At 40.6% G+C, this 25,922-nt stretch overlaps 1 protein-coding gene and 1 long non-coding RNA gene across 2 annotated transcripts; one reads left to right on the top strand and one right to left on the bottom strand.

The window, feature by feature from the left end:
- Nucleotides 1–787: 787 nt before the first annotated feature.
- LOC129838941 (uncharacterized) lies at nucleotides 788–7,453 on the bottom strand. The gene is made up of 2 exons (XR_008756936.1): nucleotides 2,213–7,453; nucleotides 788–1,986 (listed from the first exon to the last, which is right to left on the bottom strand). It is a non-coding gene; the product is annotated as an uncharacterized LOC129838941 (long non-coding RNA).
- A 311-nt stretch (nucleotides 7,454–7,764) lies between these two features.
- LOC129838940 (T-complex protein 11-like protein 2) lies at nucleotides 7,765–25,672 on the top strand. Its single transcript, XM_055906216.1, has 10 exons — nucleotides 7,765–7,880; nucleotides 15,772–15,961; nucleotides 16,260–16,392; nucleotides 16,492–16,612; nucleotides 16,928–17,151; nucleotides 17,687–17,823; nucleotides 18,196–18,383; nucleotides 21,760–21,941; nucleotides 22,023–22,195; nucleotides 23,918–25,672. The coding sequence occupies exons 2-10, from the start codon at nucleotides 15,784–15,786 to the stop codon at nucleotides 24,187–24,189; spliced, it is 1,608 nt and encodes a 535-aa protein (XP_055762191.1). The 5' UTR covers nucleotides 7,765–7,880; nucleotides 15,772–15,783; the 3' UTR covers nucleotides 24,190–25,672.
- Nucleotides 25,673–25,922: the final 250 nt, after the last annotated feature.

Genomic DNA, 25,922 nt, shown 5'->3' with positions numbered 1-25,922 from the left:
GACAGAACAGCAGAAAGTCTATCATCAGCACCAACAGGTGTTTGCCAATCCTGGTCCTCCAGTACCCCCAGCAGTACACATTTTCGTTGGAGCCCTGGACAAACACACCTCATTCAACTCATTGAGGGATTGATGATTAGTTGACAAGTTGAATCAGGTGTGTTTGTCCAGGGTTACAATAAAAACGTGTACTGTTGGGGTACTGGAGGACCAGGGTCGAGAATCACTGACTTAAAACACAAGGCCAAATCTATATCCATTGGAGTTTCTTACCAAGAAGACAGTGAATGTTCCTGAGGTTTGACTTAAATCTACTTGAACATCTATGGCAAGCCCTGGAAATGGTTGTCTAGCAATGATCAACAACCAATTTGACAGAGCTTGAAAAATGTTTAAAATAATAAATGGCAAATGTTGCACAATCCAGGTGTGGAAAGCTCTTAAGCCTTGTTCACAACGCAGGCCTTAATGCTTTAATCTGTTTTGGAATACTCACTGTCCAAACATCAAGTTACAAGTGACTAAATCAGGTGTGTGTTCAGACAGAAGTCATTTGCTGATAAGGCTATGCTAGTTGTCATAGTAATGACAGGGGTGTGTGTGTATGTGTGTGTGTGAGCAGTAGTGTAGGCTGAGTGGTGTGGTGGTGCTTCCTTTCACTCAGAAGTCAGGTAGTGTTAAAGGAATTTAATTCCTATATTTTTATCAACCAATTCAATTAAAACACTCTGCCCATACATACGAATTTGTAAGATACTTATCAGCATTAAATGAACAGAAACCAGTCTCAAAATCAATCAATAGCGTTTATTCTCGAGAGTACTGATCATAGTACAATTTACATCCGGTTATATAATAATAATGTCATAGGTTGTAAAATGTCCTTCCTCCTCTCAGATACAATGGCAGTACAGTTAGCGTTCTCACATTACTGTCTGCCACCTGTTAAACCTGCAACCAACGCAAGGTCTCTCACCTCCCTGGGTAGAGACGGAATTTCCTGTAAAGAACATCATTCCAGCCTGTCTGAAGATAACTCCATTCTTTCTAACAAGGAACACATTATATTCAGCATGATTCATAGGTTCATTCATCCATACAGTAACATAGTAGTATTCTGTTTAGTTATAATTCTAAGTCAAATGTATTCATATTTTAGTCATTTATTCATAAAAATCCCATAACAGGTAGCAAGCTAAAGTGACAATGCCTGCCACGGACATTTCCCAGTTGATTTGAATGTTTAAAATCATAGTGGAAGGACACTTTTAAAGCCTCAAAGGATAAGATCCAACTTGTCAAACGAGTAGCTAACAAGCAACAAGATATGTGGAATAACAGTCTAAAAGCATTTGAGGGCATTTAAATCACAAGTCACATGGCCAGGAATCCAATTTGTGTGGGACTTCAAACCACCTACGAAGGCTGTTCAGACTGCAGGAAAAAGATTCAAATAGGATTTGGGTCACTTCAAACTGCCAATGTGAACACGGCTTAGAGACCTACCCAGAAAGACACACAGCTGTAATATGCCCGCAGGGCTCTTGCCTAAGCACTCCGTAGTGTAAAAGGTTGCGTCAATCGAATCTGGTATCAGGATAAAATGTGATTCAGAGTCACCGAATATACTTTAATTATATTTATTTAACACAAGTGATAAATGGTAAATGCAATTTTCATATATACGGGTTCACTGTATCACCACGCAGGGTAAAGCAGAGAACTGACTGAAATAGTACAGACATCTTTTATACTGTGACAGATGTAGTTCCAACTTTAGAGTTGGCCTGTCACAGTAGAGGCTTAGCGTGGTTTAAACTTGCTAGCCTATCGGAATTGCCCAGGCTGGTCCCAGCCTCACAGCACACAGGATCCAGATATCTGGCTTTTCTGCAGTCACGCTATGTTTTGTGATTAACATGTCCTAGTTCTATAAGGTTAAAAAGATAAAACTATCCTTCACACTAGGTGCCTTCCCCTTCCCCCCTGGGAACAAATGAAACAGAACACAAACGTAAGTAAACAATTTCAATAATCAAAACCACTGCATCCCATTGGCACACACACATACCTCAGAATCAGCAGCTACACAATACTTAACAAAACCTGTCTCTGAGCAACAACCAAGATCAGACATCAAATCAACTCTATCTGCAACAACCAACATAGGACATACCAAATCTCTCTTAGCAACAACCAACATAGGACATACCAAATCTCTCCTCTGAGCAACAGAACACTGGCTTATATAGCTGGAGAAGGAGTCTGTAATGGGATACAGCTGTATACTCTGACGAGAGGGCGAGGTCAGCCCCAATTAGCAATGGGGCCAACCAATCAGCTGCTTGGGGGAATTTCAGGAAGCCATCCTGAAACACACACATACAAACAAAACCACAACACAGAAACTGGGGAATGTAACATTATGTATATTAGATATTTCTATATTTAATTTTCAATAAAAAAAATATATATTTGTCATTATAGGGTATTTTCCATAGATTATTGAGGGAAAAAATCTATTTAATACATTTTGAATTTAGGCTGTAACACTATTTTTGTAAAAAAATATATTTATAAGTCAAGGGGTATGAATACTTTCTGAAGACACTGGGCCCTTTCCAAAGTTACTCCCGGACAGGGCCAACCCCACCCACTTTACCAAAACACAACCCCCACACCAACATAGGGATAACAACAGACCACTAACTTACTACCCTGAGACAAGGCTGTGTATAGCCCACGAAGATCTCTCCCACCACAGGAGCCTGAGTACAGGAAAGATGGGAGAGAGACTCAGCCGCAGTAATAGGGTCAGAGGAAGAGAATCCCAGTGGAGAGAGGGGAGCCGGCCAAGCAAGGGTGGTTCGTCACTCCAGTGCCTTGCTGTTCACCTTCACACCCCTGGTGCAACCAAACCTGACTGTTGAATGTTCTGTTTTTGCACACTGTTATTTCATTGTTTAGACAGAATATACTATGATTACTAATCAATATTTGCCCAGATATCTGCTGATTACAATAATTTATGTTATTGTTTCAGGGTAATAAACTGACAATACAAGAGCAATGGTAAATTGCAATAAACAGGGTTTGAGAATGATGGATGGAAAAGAGGAACTGTGTTACCATAGTGTTCTTGTATTGTTAACCCTCTTGCACAAAGAATGTGGTATTACCATGAAACAATGCTGAAGGTGTTTCTGAGCAAATAGTGTTTGGAAAAATATAACTTGTTAGAAAATAATGTAATGTCAAATCAAATCAAATTGCATTTGTCACATGCACCAAATACAACAGTGAAATGCTTACTTACAAGCCCTTAACCAACAATGCAGTTAAGAAAAATAAGTGTTAAGAAAGTATTTACTAAAATAAATTGAAGTAAAAAATGTAAACATGTTAAAAATACTAATAAAAAAAGAAAATAGAAAAATAACAAATAATTAAAGAGCAACAATAAAATAACAGAAAAGAGCCTATATACAGGGGGTCCCAGTACAGGGTCAATGTGCGGGGGCACAGGTTAGTCGAGGTAATTGAGGTAATATGTACATGTAGGTAGAGGTAAAGTGACTATGCATAGATAATAAAACAGAGAGTAGCAGCAGCGTACAAATGGGGTGAGGTGCGGGGGGGGGGGGGGGGGGGGGGGCAATGCAAATAGTCCAGGTAGCCATTTGATTAGCTGTTCAGGAGTCTTATGACTTGGGGGTGGAAGCTGTTAAGAAGACTTTTGGACCTAGACTTGGTACTACGGCACTGCTTGCCATGCAGTAGCAGAGAGAACAGTCTGTGACTAGGGTGGCTGGAGTCTTTGGCAATTTTTAGGGCCTTCCTCTGACACGCCTGGTATAGAGGTCCTGGATGGCAGGAAGCTTGGCCCCAGTGATGTACTGGGCCGTACGCACTACCCTCTTGTAGTGTCTTATGGTTGGAGACCGATCAGTTGCCTTACCAGGCGGTGATGCATCCGTTCAGGATGCTCTCGATGGTGCAGCTGAATAACTTTTTGAGGATCTGAAGAACCATGTCAAATCTTTTCAGTGTCTTGAGAATAGGCATTGTCGTGCCCTCTTCACGTCTGTCTTGGTGTGTTTGGACCATGATAGTTTGTTGGTGATGTGGACACCAATGTGGAGACCAAGCTCTCAACCTGCTCATGTAATGTAAATGCTACCCACATACATTATGTAATGCAAAATGCAGCCACATACATCATTTAATGTAAAATGCTGTCCACATACATAATGTAATGTAAAATGCTGTCCACATACATAATGTAATGTAAAATGCTGTCCACATACATCATGTAGTGTAAAATGAGGTCCACATACATCATGTAATGTAAAATGAGTCCACATACATCATGTAATGTAAAATGAGTCCACATACATCATGTAATGTAAAATGCTGTCCACATACATAATGTAATGTAAAATGCATCCTCATACATAATGTAAAATGCTGTCCACATACATAATGTAATGTAAAATGCATCCTCATACATAATGTAAAATGCTGTCCACATACATAATGTAAAATGCTGTCCACATACATAATGTAAAATGCTGTCCACATACATAATGTCATGTTAAATGTGTCCTCATACATAATGTAAAATGCTGTCCACATACATAATGTAATGTAAAATGCATCCTCATACATAATGTAATGTAAAATGCTGTCCACATACATAATATAAAATGCTGTCCACATACATAATGTAAAATGCTGTCCACATACATAATATAAAATGCTGTCCACATACATAATGTAAAATGCTGTCCACATACATAATATAAAATGCTGTCCACATACATAATGTAAAATGCTGTCCACATACATAATGTAAAATGCTGTCCACATACATAATGTCATGTTAAATGTGTCCAAATACATAATGTCATGTTAAATGTGTCCAAATACATAATGTAATGTAAAATGCGTCCACATACATAATGTAATGTAAAATGCTGCCCACATACATAATGTAATGTAAAATGCTGTCCACATACATCATGTAGTGTAAAATGAGGTCCACATACATCATGTAATGTAAAATGAGTCCACATACATCATGTAATGTAAAATGAGTCCACATACATCATGTAATGTAAAATGCTGTCCACATACATAATGTAATGTAAAATGCATCCTCATACATAATGTAAAATGCTGTCCACATACATAATGTAATGTAAAATGCATCCTCATACATAATGTAAAATGCTGTCCACATACATAATATAAAATGCTGTCCACATACATAATGTAAAATGCTGTCCACATACATAATGTCATGTTAAATGTGTCCTCATACATAATGTAAAATGCTGTCCACATACATAATGTAATGTAAAATGCATCCTCATACATAATGTAATGTAAAATGCTGTCCACATACATAATATAAAATGCTGTCCACATACATAATGTAAAATGCTGTCCACATACATAATATAAAATGCTGTCCACATACATAATGTAAAATGCTGTCCACATACATAATGTAAAATGCTGTCCACATACATAATGTCATGTTAAATGTGTCCAAATACATAATGTAATGTAAAATGCGGCCACATACATAATGTAATGTAAAATGCTGTCCACATACATAATGTAATGTAAAATGCTGTCCACATACATCATGTTATGTAAAATGCTGTCCACATACATAATGTAAAATGCTGTCCACATACATAATGTAAAATGCTGTCCACATACATAATGTCATGTTAAATGTGTCCAAATACATAATGTAATGTAAAATGCGTCCACATACATAATGTAATGTAAAATGCTGTCCACATACATAATGTAATGTAAAATGCTGTCCACATACATCATGTAATGTAAAATGCTGACCATTAACATCATGATACTGTTCTCTATTGTTTAGAATTGGAATCGATGTGAGAAAAAAATACTTGCAATAAATAGGGTAAATACAATAAAACATTAACGTATTTAGTGAATTTGAAATTCAAGTTCACAAAATTAATGTTGACAGCCTCACAGGAGCCACACAATTTCCACCTGGTTGATCTGTTCAGAATATACCCTCATTCACCAATGCCCATAAAGGAGATTGGGCCAGTATAGTTTTTCTGCTGGTCAAACAGAGCAATCCTTTTGCATGTATATGTTTTTGCATTGTTTACCTACCAGCACAAAACAAAGGAAACCATACAACCTTACCGCACAGCACAGACGAGTGGCGCAGCAGTCTAAAGCACTGCATCTGTTGATGTTTCATTTACATGAGAATGAGACCAAGTCAAGACGCTGGACAGGGTGGACTTAGATATAGTAAAGGCAGTTTATTCAGAGTTAAAGATATCTTTGCAAAGCGTGCACGGGCTCGTTCATTTGGGTCAGAGGGAACCAGCAGAAGAGAGCCCCTAAACATAGTGTGCATTACATTTTATACATTAAATGACGTAGGTTGATTCTTGTGGTTCTGTTCTCCTGACTGGTCGATGAGGGTTGAGGGCGGTCCCGTCCGGGCCTGGTGTTGATGCTCCATTGGTTCTTGGCAGTGTTCTTTGTCCCAGCCTATCGTTGATGTTGGCGCCTTAAGCCAGTCCTGGCCCCTTAGCGCATGTGATGTCCCGACGCTGTTGCTGTGTAGATTACGCTCCTTCACCCCAAAGACTGAGGTCAGACAGCTTCTGCAATATTGTCTGAGCTATTCGCACCTGCATACAATGGCCACTGTTCGCTCAAGGCTAACCACAGCTTCCCAGCTTCTTATCTGAGCTAACTGTTACTTCCAACACACACACACAGAATGTGTTTGTGTGTAACCTCGAAGAGTAATTGAGGAACAGTGTACACTTATGCAAGCAGTAGTTATAACAGGTTCTAAGTAGTTATAACAGGTTCTAACAGTCCAACGCTGTTAATTAAGGATATTATGTATTACACATCTCAGTGAAAGAGGCGTCACTACAGTTCCAGGTTTGAATCCAGGCTGTATCACATCCGGTAATGATTGGGAGTCCTATAGGGCGGCGCACAATTGGCCCAGCTTCGTCCAGGTTTGGCAGGGGTAGGCCGCCATTATAAATAATAATTTGTTCTTAACTCACTTGCCTAGTTAAATAAAGGTTACATGTAAAAAATAAATAAACTGGTTGTGTCCTTACTGTGCCTTTGAGTATCCTTGAAAAATGGAGATGACAAGTAAAGTTGTGAAAGGAATTTTCCACACGGCTATTGCTCTCTGTGATCCATGGGACGTCCCTAACCCCTCCCCTGTTGAAGTTGTAATGTAAAATGCTTAGGGTTTAGTTATACATTTTTGGTTAGGGTTTTAGGGTAGGGACGCCCCAAGGATTCCAGATAACACGTTTTAGATATCATGCACAGCATACAAAATATAAAAAACAATGTACGTGGCATCATGTATTGTTGAATGTTTTGTAAAAATGTATTTCATCTTTCACAAACGTCACATCCGTAAACAAAGAAGTCCCATGTGAAGCAGGGCCTACCATTCATCGAGAAGAAAGGGAGGTACTTGTACTGTAAACAATGGACGTGTCATATATCGAAGTGGATATTTTCTTTCAGTGAGCTATAGCCGGGATAATACCATGTATTGACATGACTGAAACGTGTATTCGTTATATAATGATAGCTATCTATCCATAAATTGCTGTTTGTATACACGGTTTAGGTTTATATTAACGTTGCCCAACAAAGTACACCCCACCGCTACTGAATGGTTTAGCCTAAATTGAAGAGCAAGCCAGCTGTGGTCTTGGACCTTTAAAAATACTAAAGTGCCGTCAGCTAACTAGACTCAACCTCCTTTACAAACTACTATTTTGGTGTATAACCTAGTCTCCCACAGCGGAGACGTGAAAAAGGTAAAACATAGCTATATTTCGACGTATATTTTTGTTAGCATTAGCACATGCTAGTTGGGAACTTAGCTAGATAGCGAAACCCTTTGAGCTTGTCAACAGTCACCTATACTATGATGTTGCTAGTTACCAATGTATTGTTTGGGTCATGTTTATCCTTGGTGGTGTGATTGAGCTGGATGTATGTAATCGTAACGTTAGTTACGAACCCATTAGAAATAGGTGATTTAGCGTTAGCATTCTTGTTTACAAACATAACAATGTATATCTTCTAGCTATTAAAAAGCCATTTAGCTCCTTGTCAGATTAATCTAACGTCGTTAGCCTGCTACGCTTGCACGATCGCGCTTGTGACTTCATCCGTAACAATAACAGCTATTGCTTGTAGCGACATTTTAATTAGATTGGTAGCTTCAGTACTATTCGTCCTGTGTAACTAGATGCGAGGATCAACATGCTTTGCAATCAATTAAAACCCTTTCAGCGACATAGTTATTGTCTTGCGTTTCTTTTGGCACAGGCAGATCTCTTCTCAGTCTTGTCCAGCGCTCTTGTTTTGGTGCTGCAGGATCGCGTGTACTTATCAGTGACGCGTGTGTGGATATATTGTTTTGTACATGCAGCTTGTACAGTGTACTGCAGCTTAACTGGAAATGCTATTTGCTGTAACCAGCCTTGTAGTGCCGAGCGACGGATAGCCTACGAATCCAAGAGTGAAAGACTCGTCTCTAACACGCAGGCTCACTTTTTGTGAACATTCCCATCAAAAGTCAGACGTTTGAATATACAAAATTTGAATGTACAGTACCAGTCAAAAGTTTGGACACACCTACTCATTCAAGGGGGTTTCCTTATTTTTAATAGTGAAGACAAACGATGAAATAACACATGCAATCATGTAGTAACCAAAAGTGTTAAACAAATCAAAACATGTTATATTTTAGATTCTTCAAAATAGCCACCCTTTGCCTTGATGACAGCTTTACACGCTCTTGGCATTCTCTCAACCAGCTTCACCTGGAATGCTTTTCCAACATGGCACTTGATGGTTTTTGCGACTGCACTTGAAGAAACTTTAAAAGTTCTTGACATTTTCCGCACTGACTGACCTTCATGTCTTAATAGTAATGATGGACTGTCATTTCTCTTTGCTTATTTGAGCTGTTCTTGCCATAATATGGACTTGGTCTTTTACCAAATAGGGCTATCTTCTGTATACTACCTCTACCTTGTCACAACACAACTGATTGGCTCAAACGCATTAAGAAGGAAAGAAATTCCACAAATTAACTTTTAACAAGGCACACCTGTTATTTGAAATGCATTCCAGGTGACTACCTCATGAAGCTGTTTGAGAGAATGCCAAGAGTGTGCAAAGCAGTCATCAAGGCAAAGGGTGGCTACTTTGAAGAATCTCAAATATAAAATATTTTTTGAATTGTTTAACACATTTTTTGGGGGGATACTACATGATTCCATATGTGTTATTTCATAGTTGTGATGTCTTCGCTATTATTCTACAATGTAGAAAATAGTACAAATAAAGAAACACTGGAATGAGTAGGTGTGTCCAAAGTTTTGACTGGTACTGTACTTTACCAGTTGTCTGCTGATTTTTGTCCTTATGTAAGAGGTGATCTGAGACAAAGTATTCACAGGGAAGTGTTCTTTGCCCAACTTTTAGTACAATGGTCTGTATATGGTTGTATATAAAAAATCAATACTGATGCAATTGAGTACCACAGTATGAGTCATAAAACCCGGAAATGGTTACAATAATTTTTTTCACCATTCATTTTCCATCTGAGATTTTAGCACAGGAGATTGGTGGTACCTTAATTTGGGAGTACGGGCTCGTGGTAATGGCTGGGAGTGGAATAGTATCATCTACATTAAACATATTTTCCATGTTTGATGCCATTCCATTCGTTATGTTCCAGCCATTTATTATGAGCCATCCTCCCCTCAGCAGCCTCCTGTGGATTTTAGAATGATGTCATATAAGGTCTGTGTTTCGTGTAGGCTTACCCTGGCATGACATTTTGATAACCACGCTCTCTTGGGCAAGGTAACTTTTAAAAAAACAATTCAATGCTAACTATTGATAAAAGTAAATGGACATATTGTGCAACACATGCAATGCCTGACACGGTTGAAAATACAAGTTACAGAAACTACTGACACCGCAAAAAGTCAGGTAAACAACCCTTTCCTGTGGATACCCTATCTCCACCACCTAACCCCAAAAGGATCAACAGCATGTACAACTGGTAAAGTAAGTGTAAATATAATTGTATTCAACATCCTGGCTTGTAGAGCCTACTGCGTCTTTTTTAGGGCAACTTCGGTCAGACTGCTAATCCATGGCGTAACCATGGTAACAATATGTTTAGACAAGCGATGGGATTCAACCAATGACAGCGTTGCCATGGAAAGCTATTTTCCCCACAGTTGTTCACTGATATAGTCTGTGCACTGCATGCACAAGGGTAGCTATTTTGTCTTCATGTGGATACTGGACGCTTTGTGATTGTAATGTGATCATATCAAACTAACTCACCTAACTACAGTAATAGACATATCCTAGTCTTTTTATATCCACTGTGCAGTGTCAAGTGGTGGTGAAGTGTCAGTTGCTCTACCGGGATTGACATTAAGGGTTGCCCTATTGCCCAGGGCAAGTGACCTGAGCAGTCGTGCAAGTTGAGCCTGCTCTGTGTTTTTTTTAATTTTTTTTTTTACTGTTAACGACATTTGAGATATATATATATATATATATATATATATATATATATATTATTTTCTACTGTTAACAACCAAAATGCTAAATATTCCAGTTGTCTGGTCTTTCTAGTTTCTCTGGTTCCTGTCTAGGGGAAAATAGCTTAAAATGATCATACTTGATCATAATCTTCGGGCATTCAAAATACTCCTGACTTGGTCGATGGGCGAATGCCTTTCAGACCTTCATCTCAATCCCTGCTCTGTAACGTTCCTTTTCCTCCTGGGTCAGGGCTCTACTGTGCAACCATTTTACTCACACATGCGCCTAAATATTTTGCTGTGCGACCTGGAATTTAATTTTAGGAGCATCAGTGTGCCTAGAAATATAAAGGATTCTAGCTTTATTACATAAACTATTTTGCAATGTGCTCCTAAATGTCTTTGTGTGCGCCTACATCTTTCTATTTAGGCGCACACATGCTCCTTGGAAAAAATAAATAATAATATGGTCAGCATAGATTCTTGTGCTGGTTTGCCTTATCAATGCCTCTGTCTAAGCAAGCTAATCGAATGCAGTAATTTTGAAATGTTTTGACTTGCATTTGCTTTAGGAATTCTCTCTGAATCACCTGTCTGTTTATCCTTCATTGGTAGGACTGGGCACATCACTTCAGGCATCACAATAGACATGGGCTGATCTAGAAAGCAAATACAGTGCATTCGGAAAGTGTTCAGACCCCTTGACCTTTTCCACATTTTGTTACGTTACAGCCTTGTTCTAAAATTTAATACATTATTTTTTCCCCTCAATCTACACACAATAACCCATAATGACAAAGAGAAAAGTTTAAAAAAATATTTTTGCAAATGTATATAAAAAAATAAAAATAAACTTATTTACATAAGTATTCAGACCCTTTGCTATGAGATTTGAAATTGCGCTTTGTGCATCCTGATTCCATTGATCATCCTTAAGGTGTTTCTACAGCTTGATTGGAGTCCACCTGTGGTCAATTCAATTGATTGGACATGATTTGGAAAGGAACACACCTGTCTATATAAGGTCTCACAGTTGACAGTGCATGTCAGAGCAAAAACCAAGACATGAAGTCAAAGGAATTGTCCGTAGAGAGCCGAGACTGGATTGTGTCAAGGCACAGATCTAGGTAAGGGTACCAAAACCATTTCTGCAGCATTGAAGGTCCCCAAGATTGCAGTGGCCTCCATCATTCTTAAGTGGAAGAAGTAGTGTCATACTCAAGAAGACTCAAGGCTGTAATTGCTGCCAAAGGTGCTTCAACAAAGTACTGAGTAAAGGGTCTGAATATTATGTAAATGTGAGATTGATATTTTTTTAAATACGTTTTCCCAAATTTCTAAAATGTTGTTGCATCGTCATAATGGGGTATTGTGTGTAGATTGAGGGGGGGAAACAATTTAACACATTTTAGAATAAGTCAGTAACGTAACAAAATGTGTAAAAAGTGAAGGGGTCTGAATGCTTTCCGGATGCACTGTATCAAACAACTTCAGACGTTCCATTTCTCTTGTGACCGTTGAGATATGGGTTATGACCTTGCCATGTCTGACAGGAGAATGACGATGAAGGTCATGACTGAGACTACACACAGGCATAGACTATAAAGTCACAGCCTTCCTCCATAAGAAGGAAGCACCACCTAGCTCTCTGGACTGGAGTTGTTGGTGTTTTCTTTGCCAGATAGCCCAACAGGGCAACACACGTCTGATAATGTGTCTTCTGTATATGGCACGTTGGCCTAGTAGTTCGACATAGTGAATTGGAATGTTTTAAGGTCCATTTTAAAAATATTGGACTAAATTCAAGTGCTTTGCCTCAACAACACTTATTGTTCTAAAAAGTGTAGGCCAAGTTGTTTACTTGATCTCAATGACGGGATGGCTGGAAGGGTGCCTTTATGTTGCATGGACCGATGTGAGGTACGCGAGAATGATTACCCTGTTCGTCTAAGCAGTGAAGTGTAACTGGATCTGTGGACGGTTGGCTGAGAATCCCGCTGTTATCATGTTACCCTGGAGACTCATGCGATCCCATTCATAACACTGTCCCTTTGTTTTGTAATTGTGGAAGTAAGCTAAACTATGGTGATAATATCCCAAATTTTTTTTTCTTTTTTTTATCAGCACTCACTTTTTATTTTTTTATTTTATTTCACCTTTATTTAACCAGGTAGGCAAATTGAGAACACGTTCTCATTTACAATTGCGACCTGGCCAAGATAAAGCAAAGCAGTTCGACACATACAACAACACATAGTTACACATGGAGTAAAACAAACATACAGTCAATAATACAGTGAAAATAAGTCTATATACAATATGAGCAAGTGAGGTGAGATAAGGGAGGTGAAGACAAACAAAATATATATATAAATAAATAAAAATATATATAAAAAGGCCATGGTGGCGAAGTAAATACAATATAGCAAGTAAAAAAAATAACACTGGAATGGTTGGTTTGCAGTGGAAGAAGGTGCAAAGTAGAGATAGAAATAATGGGGTGCAAAGGAGCAAAATAAATAAATACAGTAGGTAAAGAGGTAGTTGTTTGGGCTAAATTATAGATGGGCTATGTACAGGTGCAGTAATCTATGAGCTGCTCTGACAGCTGGTGCTTAAAGCTAGTGAGGGAGATAAGTGTTTCCAGTTTCAGAGATTTTTGTAGTTCGTTCCAGTCATTGGCAGCAGAGAACTGGAAGGAGAGGCGGCCAAAGGAAGAATTGGTTTTGGGGGTGACCAGAGAGATATACCTGCTGGAGCGCGTGCTACGGGTGGGCGTTGCTATGGTGACCAGCGAGCTGAGATAAGGGGGGGACTTTACCTAGCAGGGTCTTGTAGATGACCTGGAGCCAGTGGGTTTGGCGACGAGCCAGTGGGTTAAGTCAACTAATGTCTGAATCATTTTGGAAACTGTGTCCTTTTATCTTAACTGGGGCACAAGTGGATGGCCCTCCTTCTGTTTCCATGGCCACTCTGGCCTAACAGCTGTTATACTGTCCTGTGGTGTTTTACACCCTTCCTCTCCTAGCAACAGGAACACAGGCAAAAACACAAACACACACACACACACACACACACACATGGTAATGGTAACACACCAAACCCAAAAAGTAGTGTCTTCAGTAAGGTAGTGCAATTGTTTTTATTGGGGGACCTCAGACTTTGGAAAGGGAGGTTAAGCTAGGTTAAACTAGCTAATTGCTAGTCCAGAGCCTTTTATAGGCTACATAGCTAGATAATGAATGTAAGTGCAAACTCAAGGCTCTGGCTACAACTGCCTGACCCCCACTACACAAGACTTAGAAACCCCTTATTTTTTTCCGTAAGAGAAACTTGTGGGTACATTCCAGTGCATTCAAACCACATGTTACAGTACTCATGTAGGCTTAAATAATGCTATATGCGTACATGTATACATACATACATACATACATACATACATACAGTTGAAGTCGGAAGTTTACATACACTTAGGTTGGAGTCATTAAAACTCATTTTTCAACCACTCCACAAATTTCTTGTTAACAAACTATAGTTTTGGCAAGTCGGTTAGGACATATACTTTGTGCATGACACAAGTAATTTTTCCAACATTTGTTTACAGACAGATTATTTCACTTATAATTCACTGTATCAAAATGCCAGTGGGTCAGAAGTTTACATACAGTAAGTTGACTGTGCCTTTTAAACAGCTTGGAAAATTCCAGAAAATTATGTCATGACTTTAGAAGCTTCTGATAGGCTAGTTGACATCATTTGAGTCAATTGGAGGGGTACCTGTGGATGTATTTCAAGGCCTATCTTCAAACTCAGTGCCTCTTTGCTTGACATCATGGGAAAATCAAAAGAAATCAGCCAAGACCTCAGAAAAAGAATTGTAGACCTCCACAAGTCTGGTTCATCCTTGGGAGCAATTTCCAAATGCCTGAAGGTACCACGTTCATCTGTACAAGCAATAGTACGCAAGTATAAACACCATGGGACCACGCAGCCGTCATACCGCTCAGCAAGGAGACGCGTGCTGTCTCGTAGAGATGAACGTACTTTGGTGCGAAAAGTGCAAATCAATCCCAGAACAACAGCAAAGGACCTTGTGAAGATGCTGGAGGAAACGGGTACAAAAGTATCTATATCCACAGTAAAACGAGTCCTATATCGACATAACCTCATAGCCGGTCAGCAAGGAAGAAGCTACTGCTCCAAAACTGCCATAAAAAAGCCAGACTACGGTTTGCAACTGCACATGGGGACAAAGATTGTACTTTTTGGAGAAATGTCCTCTGGTCTGATGGAACAAAAATAGAACTGGTTGGTCATAATGACCATTGTTATGTTTGGAGGAAAAAGAGAGAGGCTTGCAAGCCTAAGAACACCATCCCAACCGCGAAGCACGGGGGTGGCAGCATAATGTTGTGGGGGTGCTTTGCTGCAGGAGGGACTGGTGCACTTCACAAAATAGATGGCTTCATGAGAAAAGAAAATGATGTGGATATATTGAAGCAACATCTCAAGACATCAGTCAGGAAGTTGAAGCTTGTTCGCAAATGGGTCTTCCAAATGGACAATGGTCTTCCAAATGGACCCCAAGCATACTTACAAAGTTGTGGCAAAATGGCTTAAGGACAACAAAGTCAAGGTATTGGAGTGGCCACCACAAAGTCCTGACCTCAGTCCTATAGACAATTTGTAGGCAGAACTGAAAAAGCGTGTGCGAGCAAGGAGGTTTACAAACCTGACTCAGCTACACCAGCTCTGTTAGGAGGAATGGGCCAAAATTCACCCAACTTATTGTGGGAAGCTTGTGGAAGTCTACCCAACACATTTGACCCAAGTTAAACTATTTAAATGCAATGCTATCAAATACTAATTGAGTGTATGTAAACTTCTGACCCACTGTGAATGTGATGAAAGAAATTAAAAGCTGAAATGAATCATCTCTACTATTATTCTGACATTTCACATTCTTAAAATAAAGTCGTGATCCTAACTGACCTAAGACAGGGAATTTGTATTTGGATTAAATGTCAGGAGTTGTGAAAGCCAAATACATTGAAACTTAGTTTAAGGTGTATGTAAACTTCCGACTTCAACTGTACATACATGCATGCATAACTGCTGTGCCTGCCTGCAGCGCTATCCCACCATGCCTGGGAATGACGAGCGGCCTACCTCCATGTCCACCACTGTTAGCGAGGACGCCAGCAGCGACGCCGAGTCGTCGTCGGGCCGCTGTAACAGCATCACGTCTGCCAGCGACTTTGACTGCTCCCGCCAGAGCTTCACCAGTGACTGCTCCAGCAGCAAGCACAGCTCGCCCTCCTGTGAGTAGATCTCCTTTCTCCCTGTTTAGTAGGACTGCTTCTTAGGCTTGTTAAAATGTCACTCGAAAAATTGCATTTCCATTTCCTACCGTTTTCCAGAAAGTGTGCACTTGCACACTTCCCATCATTGATTTAAAAGCATTGGATTGGTGTTGTCAGCACTTTGAGTAGTATAGAGAATCCGAATGCAACACTGTGTGCCTTCTCCCCACTTTGGTTGAGCTTTCAAATGGCAAAATGGTTACTCTCAACACTGTTTTTGTTCTTATTTAAAAAAATCTATGCCCCCTATTTACAGCCAGCCCGCCCAAAACTATAACACTGGATGATGTCATGTCTTCTGCCCGGGACCTGTCCAACCTGACCCTGGCCCACGAGATCATTGTCAACCGTGACTTCCATGTGGAGCAGCCCCACCTACCTCAGAACAGGTACCTACCAGCTCAAAATGGACGCCCAGTGAACATGGCCATCACTTGGGCTACTCAAATGCCAATTGACAACTGATGATATTCAATTCTCATTTTCAGTTTGGAGAAGCAAGTCAAAGATATAGTTCACAAGGCGTTCTGGGATGGCCTGGAGTCTGAGCTGAATGATGACCCACCAGAGTATGAGCACACCATCAAACTGCTGGAGGAGATCAGAGAGGTGAGCTTTGACCCTTTCCCCTCTATCAAACTTGATGAATCCATGGTTGGAAAGCTTATCTTTTCAGGAAGATGACCCTGTTGGAAGACTTTGAGAACGTATCATTTCTAACTCCCTGAGCAGTAATCACTGATCTGACACAAGTGGATAAGCAACAGTTATGTAGTGGATTCCGTTCTTTCACCTGTCCAATTGTGTGTATTGTGAATGTACGCAAGAAGGATGTATTTAAAATGGCTAATAGCTTTTAAAATGTATCTTCTTGCTATATATTGTTTCTTTCCTTCATTTTTAAAAACCATTTACTATGAACAGATCCTGTTGTCTTTCCTGAGCCCGGGAGCCAATCGGCTGCGGACTCAGATCCTGGAGGTGCTGGACATGGATTTGATTCGCCAGCAGGCGCACAAGGAAGCGGTGGACATACAGGGCCTGGCCTCTTACATCGTCACCATCATGGGCAAGCTGTGTGCCCCAGTCCGTGACAACGAGGTCAAGAAGCTCCGCGAGAGCCCCGACAATATTATGTCAATGTACAAGTACGTTTGGGCAAAGTTTTGTTTCCAACCCTTGTGAATATTTATTTGGATAATTGTAGCCATCGCCATACATGGCTGGCACCCATTTGATCCTTTTGGATCTCTAAAGCTACCGTGCATTCGGAAAGTATTCAGACCACTTTTTCCACATTTTGTTACGTTACAGCCTTATTCTAAAATGGATTTTAAAAAATGTAATCAATCGACACACAATACCACAATGACAAAGTGAAAAGCAGTTTTTATACATTTTTGCAAAATGTGAAAATAAATATATAAAAAATACCTTATTTACATAAGTATTCAGACCCTTTGCTATGCGAATCGAAATTGAGCTCAGATGTATTCTGTTTCCATTGATCATCCTTGAGATGTTTCTACAACTTAATTGAAGTCCACCATTGTTAAATTCAATTGACCCTTTTAGATCTCCGAAGCTAGAAGTACAGATGTTGAGGCATGGGTTTGATGACGGCAAGTCACTAGGTATTACTTCTGGAAGCATCCGTTTTGAGAGTGTTATTACATTGAGCAGGGAGATCTTCCGGGTGCTGGACCTGATGAAGATGGACATGGTGAACTTTACCATCCAGAGCCTGCGGCCCGATCTGCAGAGGCAGTCAGTGGAGTATGAGAGGGCCAAGTTCCAGAGCATCGTGGAGAAGACTCCCAGTGAGTCTGCGTTGTTATTAACCTTTGTTTATTATGAGGAACATCTTATTGGCAATGGACTGGCGTTTGGATCATTTCCCTGTTCCTTTACAAATACATTTGTCAGTTGAGTGCATACAGGTCAGCATAGTATTCATTCATTGTTTGAACAGGGTGTGCTCCTGGAACAGGGTGTGCTCCTGTGTAAGGTTCAGGTCCAGCTGGTTTTCTTCCAAAGTAAATTATGTGCCTGTACTGCTTTATGGTATTAGGGGATGTTTGAGTTGTGGTATGTACAGCATGTGAAGTGTGGGTTTGATTTCTCTACTTCATTAAATGAAAGATGTCAATCGCTATTAAATGCCATACAAATGACTGTCCTAACTTCATCAGGTGCGTTGGACCATACCACTGAGTGGATCAAGTCCTCTCTGGAGGAAGTGCTTTTCTCCATGCCAACTGTGGAGCAGCCCAACGGCCATGGGAAGGCGGGGAAAGCCCTGCCAAGTCCCTTCCTGGTCTTCAACAGTGGATTCATCCGCCTCCTCACCTGGGACTACCACAAGAGCCCACTGCCTGAGGTAGGTTGGAGTGTGTGTGTCTTTGACGGTTTCAAAATAATTATTTGCTTATTCAAGACATACAGTGGGGAGAAAAAGTATTTGATACACTGACGATTTTGCAGGTTTTCCTACTTACAAAGCATGTCTAGAGGTCTGTAATTTTGTATCATAGGTACACTTCAACTGTGAAAGACGGAATCTAAAACAAAAATCTAGAAAATCACATTGTATGATTTTTTTAAAAAGTAATTCATTTGCATTTTATTGCATGACATAAGTATTTGATACATCAGAAAAGCAGAACTTAATATTTGGTACAGAAACCTTTGTTTGCAATTACAGAGATCATACGTTTCCTGTAGTTCTTGACCAGGTTTGCACACACTGCAGCAGGGATTTTGGCCCACTCCTCCATACAGACCTTCTCCAGATCCTTCAGGTTTCGGGGCTGTCGCTGGGCAATACGGACTTTCAACTCCCTCCAAAGATTTTATATTGGGTTCAGGTCTGGAGACTGGCTAGGCCACTCCAGGACCTTGAGATGCTTCTTACGGAGCCACTCCTTAGTTGCCCTGGCTGTGTGTTTTGGGTTGTTGTCATGCTGGAAGACCCAGCCACGACCCATCTTCAATGCTCTTACTGAGGGAAGGAGGTTGTTGGCCAAGATCTCGCGATACATGGCCCCATCCATCCTCCCCTCAATACGGTGCAGTCGTCCTGTCCCCTTTGCAGAAAAGCATCCCCAAAGAATGATGTTTCCACCTCCATGCTTCACGGTTGGGATGGTGTTCTTGGGGTTGTACTCATCCTTCTTCTTCCTCCAAACACGGCGGGTGGAGTTTAGACCAAAAAGCTCTATTTTTGTCTCATCAGACCACATGACCTTCTCCCATTCCTCCTCTGGATCATCCAGATGGTCGTTGGCAAACTTCAGATGGGCCTGGACATGCGCTGGCTTGAGCAGGGGGACCTTGCGTGCGCTGCAGGATTTTAATCCATGACGGCGCAGTGTGTTACTAATGGTTTTCTTTGAGACTGTGGTCCCAGCTCTTTTCAGGTCATTGACCAGGTCCTGCCGTGTAGTTCTGGGCTGATCCCTCACCTTCCTCATGATCATTGATGCCCCACGAGGTGAGATCTTGCATGGAGCCCAGGTGCAGTTAATACAGGTAATGAGTGGAGAACAGGAGGGCTTCTTAAAACTTCTTATGGCTGCAAGGCAAAGTGTTGAGTAGCCAGTGAAATCGTGCCCATTTCAAACGGCTTCCTACTCAATTCTTGCTCGTACAATATGGATATTATTATTAATATTGGATAGAAAACACTCTCTAGTTTCTAAAAACGTTTGAATTATTTCTCTGAGTGAAACAGAAATCCTTTTGCAGCACTTTTCCTGACCAGGAAGTGAAATGTCAGAAATCTATCCTCTGTTCAACCTCATGCCTATACATGGGTGTGTGACGTAGGAGTCTACAAACACTTTCTACGCCTTCCCCTGGCTGTCTAGATGCGGTGAGAGAAGAAATTTCGTGTCTACCTTGGTCTGAGGTGGAATAAAAGATCTTTGTTTGACGTGACCGTCCAAATCCTGTTTCTGGAGCGCGCGAAAGAGGACACGGAAATGGCTTATGTTTAGCTGTGGTTATGAAAGACGAACATCTCCGTCTTAGATTTGATTTATGTCACCATATCATCGTAACGTATGTTTTTTCAATGTAGTTTAATCAGATTATTGAAACTTTTTCGGGAGTTTTGCCGTGTTCCGTTTTCTAACTTTGTTGACTTTGGAGTAATCCGTGTCACTTGGCAAGTGCCCATGCTATATGAAGAGGGAAATTTGCCATTCTGAATCCAAACAACGACTCATCTGGACAGAGGACACCTTGTTCAACATTCTGATGAAAGATCAGCAAAAGTAAGAGCCAATTTATGATGTTATTTCATATATCTGTCGTGCATGTTGACTGGTCGTGGGCCCCCAACTTTTTCTTGCTATTGCTGCTATGCTAATATCACGCTACATTTTGTTTGTGCTGTAAAACATTTAATAAATCGGAAATATTGTCTAGAATCACAAGATGCCTGTCTTTCAATTGCTATACACTATGTATTTTTCAGAAATGTTTTATGATGAGTAATTAGGTATTTGACGTTGGTGTCTGTAAATATTATGGCTGCTTTCGGTGCAATTTCTGATTGTAGCTGAAATGTAAACTATGAATTATACCTGAAATATGCAAATTTTTTGAAAAAAACATATGCTATACAATAAATATGTTATCAGATTGTCATTTGATGAGGTTGTTTCTTGGTTAGTGGCTATTTTTATCTTTATTTGGCTGAATTTGTGATAGCTACTGATGGAGTCATAAACTGATGGAGTAAGAATATTGGTGTCTTTTGCTAACGTGATTAGCTAATAGATTTACATATTGTGTCTTCCCTGTAAAACATTTTAAAAATCGGACATGTTGGCTTGATTCACAAGATGTGCACCTTTCATCTGGTATCTTGGACTTGTTAATGTGTGAAAGTTAAATATTTAAAAAAATATATCTTTTGAATTTCGCGCCCTGCACTTTGAGCTGGATATCATAAGTGTACCGGTGTGGGCTGCCCCCCTAACAGGTTAAAGAAAAACTAACAGGTCTGTGAGAGCTGGAATTCTTACTGGTTAGTAGGTGATCAAATACTTATGTCATGCAATAAAATGCAAATGAATTACTTAAAAATCATACAATGTGATTTTCTTGATTTTTTTTTTTTTGATTCCGTCTCTCACAGTTGAAGTGTACCTATGATAAAAATTACAGACCCCTACATGCTTTGTAAGTAGGAAAACCTGTAAAATCGGCAGTGTGTCAAATACTTGTTCTCCCCACTGTATCTTGATTGCCATTGGATTACTCATCTTTTGTTATTAAGAAAAGGTGACATTCAGTGTGTTTGTCAAGTGGTGAGGGTGTTGCTGAATGGTCACAGGGGAAATGTGTGTGTGTGTGTAAATAGAGGCGACAAGGATGTTGACAGGTGTTTGCTTCTGTTTCTGTGTATTATACTTCTTGGTCAAATGGATTTGTGGTGTTTATTTGCATATAGACTATCTAGAGGGTTTGTTTGTCAGAAATGTGTGTGAATTCCATATGAATACAAGTGTCTGAAAGAAGGTATCATCTCCTTCAACCAACTTACAACCACAAGTCTATTAAATGACCATTGTCTAAAATCTAGTCTCCATGGGGTGAATCCTAACTTCCACTAATGTCGAATGTTCATTTAGTCATGCATTGATGTCAATGGGAGACTAAGTAAAAATGTGGCTTAAGTTGATGATTCGTCCCTATATGTGAAGGCCATTTGAGTCTCTCTTTGTGTGTGTGTTTAACCCACTCAGACCCTGATGACAGACGAGGTGCGTCTGCGGGAGCTCCAGCGGAGGCTCCAGCTGCTAAAGGCCGTGGCCTCCGTGCTGCTCATTGTCTACAGTGCCATCGGAGGGCCCATCTCGGGGCTGCCCGCACTGGCCGAGCGCCTCAAGAGGATGGCCAGCGTGCTCCTGGAGGGCATGCACAGACCGTAGGTTCTACATAACACACACACAAACATATATCAATTTCAATGGGAAAATTGAGACTGACAACTTCCTCCACTCTGCAGGGACTTTAACCTGTCAGAGGCTTTGGGGAACGTCAGTGGTCAGATCTGCTGTGAGCTCAACAAGTCCCTGACTGAGAGGAACTACCCAGCCTTGCCCCCAGAACTCCAGGTCACACTCAAGGGCCAGATCACCAGCATCACCCAGGAAAACAACCCTATCCGCAGTCTTGTGGGTAAGCAAAACGACACCTGATGGCCTGACATGGCTCACTGATTATTTAATAGTATATATTTAATGCAATGTTCTCAGCCAAGCTACATTGCATTCGGGAGAAAGTATTCAGACTTTTTCCACATTTTATTACGTTACAGCCTTATTCTAAAATTTATTAAATTGTTGTTGTTTTTGCTCATCAATCTACACACTATACCCCATAATGACAAAACAATTTTTATTACATTTTTTATTTTGTAAATTTATAACAAAATAAAAAAATGGAAATTTCACATTTACATAAGTATTCAGACCCTTTACTCAGTACTCTGTTGAAGCACCTTTGGCAGCGATTACAGCTTTGAGTCTTCTTGGGTATGACGCTACAAGCTTAGCACACCTGTATTTGGGGAGTTTATCCCATTCTTCTCTGCAGATCCTCATAAGCTCTGTCAGGTTGGATGGGGGGGGTGTTGCTGCACAGCTATTTTACGTCTTTAGAGAGGTTTGTGGGGGTTCAAGTCCAGGCTCTGGCTTGGCCACTCAAGGACATTCAGAGACTTCACCCCAGTCTGAGGTCCTGAGCGCTCTGGAACAGGTTTTCATCAAGGATCTCTCTGTACTTTGCGCCATTCATCTTTTCCTCATCCTGACTAGTCTCCCAGTCCCTGCTGCTGAAAAACATCCCCAAAGCATGATGCTGCCACCACTATGTTTCACCGTAGGGATTGTGCCAGGTTTCCTCCAGACGTGATGCTTGTCATTCATGCCAGAGTTCAATCTTGGTTTCATCAGACCAGAGAATGTTTCCCATGGTCTGAGAGTCCTTTAGGTGCCTTTTGGCAAACTCCAAGTGGGCTGTTATGTGCCTTTTACTGAGGAGTGGCTTCTGTCTGGCCACTCTAACATAAAGGCCTGATTGGTGGAGTGCTACAGAAGGTTGTGCTTCTGGAAGGTTCTCCCATCTCCACAGAGGCGCTCTGTCAGTGACCATTGGGTTCTTGGTCCCCTCCCTGACTAAGGCCCTTCTCCCCCGATGGCTCAGTTTGGCTGGGGCAGCCAGCTCTAGGAAGAGTCTTTGTGTTTCCAAACTTCTTCCATTTAAGAATGATGGAGGCCACTGTGTTCTTGGGGACCTTCAATGCTGCAGAAGTGTTTTGGTACCCTTCCCCAGATCTGTGCCTCGGCACAATCCTGTCTCGGAGCTCTACAGTCAATTCCTTCGACCTCATGGCTTGGTTTTTACTCTGACATGCACTGTCAACTGTGGGACCTTATATAGACAGGTGTGTGCCTCTACAAATCATGTCAAATCAGTTGAATTGACCACAGGTGGACTCCAATCAAGTTATAGAAACATCTCAAGGATGATTGATTGAAACAGGATGCACCTGTGCTCAATTTCAAGTTTCATAGCTATGGGTCTGAATACTTATGCAAATCAGGTATTTCTGTTTTATTTTTAATACATTTGTACATTTCTAAACTTTTTTTTTCGCTCAGTCATTATGGGGTATGTGTGTAGATCGATGAGGATTTCTTTTTTTTAATCAATTTTAGAATGAGGCTGTAATGTAACAATGTGGAAGGGGTCTGAACACTTTCCGAATGGACTGTGTAATTGTACATTGCGTGACATTTTCCTCCAGTTTATTGAATTGCTTGAATAGCTCACAATTGTCTCGTGCCTGTTTTTCTGATCACTCTGTTTGTTCTGTGCCTCTTCTCCGTTCCTCTCCAGAGGGAAGGGTCCAGCAGTACTTCCGGGTGCTCCTCGCCACGCCCAACTCTCACGTGAATCCGCCCCCGACGCCCGGAGGCCTGGCCCTGATCCAACCGGAGCTCACCTCCTTGGCGGTCACCTTCGTCAGCCTGATCAACTTCAACAAGCAGGTCTACAGCCCCTTCTACATGATGATCCTCAAGACCCTGCTCTTCAGTAACACGGCGCCTCCACCGGCAGCCACAACACCTCAGGACCCCAGCATACAGAACCCTGTGAACTCCAACTAGGACCGCCAACCTACCTACCGAGCCAGGAGCAATACAAAGCTGGAGCTGACAACACCTTATTTGAAAAAGGGGTGAAGAAAGGAAAGACTTAGCAGCTAGCTAAATCCACCCCCCCAGTGGTTGTTCTGATTCCTTGTGGCTGCAATCGCTCCCCTATCCCTAACCCTCCTTCCCTTAGGCTTTAGATGAAGTAGTATCACATCTACATTTTGTCTAGAATGTCGGGGTACGTGCATTAGAGGTGCGTCAGGAAAATGACAACGAGCGATTGTGGTGCACGTACAAGCTTTGACTAATCCACCTCGCACTGTCGTTTATTGCGACATCGGCTTTGTGACACCTGACCTGATCTGTTAGGGAGATTTTGTGTAGATTCATACCTAAAAACGGACCCTAGTGTTTTGTGTGAGGAATCTTTCCCAAGGTCCTTTTTTAGTTAGATTCGGGTACGTTGTGAATCTGCGTTCGCATGGAAGGGAGTGCTCGACATCCATTCTCCTGTTGTTATTTTGGAGGGTGTCATCGGAAAAGGGTAGAATGTTCATGAAGTGCTACTGTTACAAAGAACATTTATACCCATTTCATAGACTTTATGACAAAAGGGAAAGGCCTATATATTTAGAATCATGTCGCCCATTTTTATAACATCACATTTCATATTCTTTATGCTGTGCAGAGCGTAGGTTAAATAAAGTTGATCTGTAACTGTTTGTTACACGTTGACAAATCCAGAACACAAAATGCTATATTATTCATGCCATTAGCCTATTCATTTAAGTGCCACCATTTGAATAGAAATATAAAAAGTTTGTTTTTAACTTATGTCGGCTTGTGATAACTCGCCATTAAACTGGTTAGGGCTCAGGAAATGTCATCTTGATTGAAAACAAGAGACTTGTTTTAAATGACTTGAGCTAAATTAGGAGACTAAATTAATATATATATTTTGGGGGGGGGGGGGGGGGGGGGTGATTAATTGATATGATTATGGAATCACTAATCCTGATGGATTCTGACCTTTTGGAGATAAATATAATGCATGTTTTATCTTGTGTTAACATTTGTTGGAAAATGTTTTGTATGTTAGACCTTGCATAGTATTCAGTAATTTTGTTGGGTTGTTTGATTGTGTTGACTTAATGTAGATTTTTGTTTTGTTATTTTGTGTCAATGGATTTATAAAGTTGCTTGCTTTATATCTTCCAAGGTACCAGTATTAGTTGTCCTTCTATACCTATATTTCCCTAAAAGCTATCCAACAGCTGTACATTTCTGGACATTTTATGTAATATCTATCTTTGTTTTAGAACTCAAGTCATGAGAGGTGCTGAAGATGTGTTGAAATGTCTAAAACTTCCCACAATGGAACTTTTTGATGCATAATAAACATTGTATGTTAGCTTTTAAAATTCACTTGAATAAATACATTTTTATCTTCTCATGTAATGCAGCTATAATACAATAAACTCTCATCAGTACCTTATTATTTGTCTAGCAGTGACCTGTGTGTGTGCTTATTAAAAATAGTTGTCTACATACAGACACAACAATCAAAGACAGTTGTAATACCTGTAAAGGGCATAGAATGTATAGATTATTTAACGGATGTGAAATGGCTAGCTAGTTAGCGGGTGCGCGCTAGTAGCATTTCAATCAGTTACGTCACTTGCTCTGAGACATTAAGTAGGGTTTCCCCTTGCTCTGCAAGGGCCGCGGCTTTTGTGGAGCGATGG

The sequence above is a fragment of the Salvelinus fontinalis genome, chromosome 39, assembly GCF_029448725.1.
Source record: "Salvelinus fontinalis isolate EN_2023a chromosome 39, ASM2944872v1, whole genome shotgun sequence".
In the NCBI taxonomy this organism is placed as follows: Eukaryota; Metazoa; Chordata; class Actinopteri; order Salmoniformes; family Salmonidae; genus Salvelinus; species Salvelinus fontinalis.
Note: the sequence above shows the minus strand (reverse complement) of the source record. Positions and strands in the feature narration are given on the sequence as shown.

Excerpts from the sequence above, each read along its gene's own strand:
- LOC129838940 (XM_055906216.1), top strand. The coding sequence starts at position 15,784 with ATGCCTGGGAATGACGAGCGGCCTACCTCCATGTCCACCACTGTTAGC. Across the intron at positions 18,384-21,759 it reads ACAAGAGCCCACTGCCTGAG|ACCCTGATGACAGACGAGGT; the intron begins GTAGGTTGGAGT and ends TAACCCACTCAG. Across the intron at positions 22,196-23,917 it reads CCCTATCCGCAGTCTTGTGG|AGGGAAGGGTCCAGCAGTAC; the intron begins GTAAGCAAAACG and ends GTTCCTCTCCAG.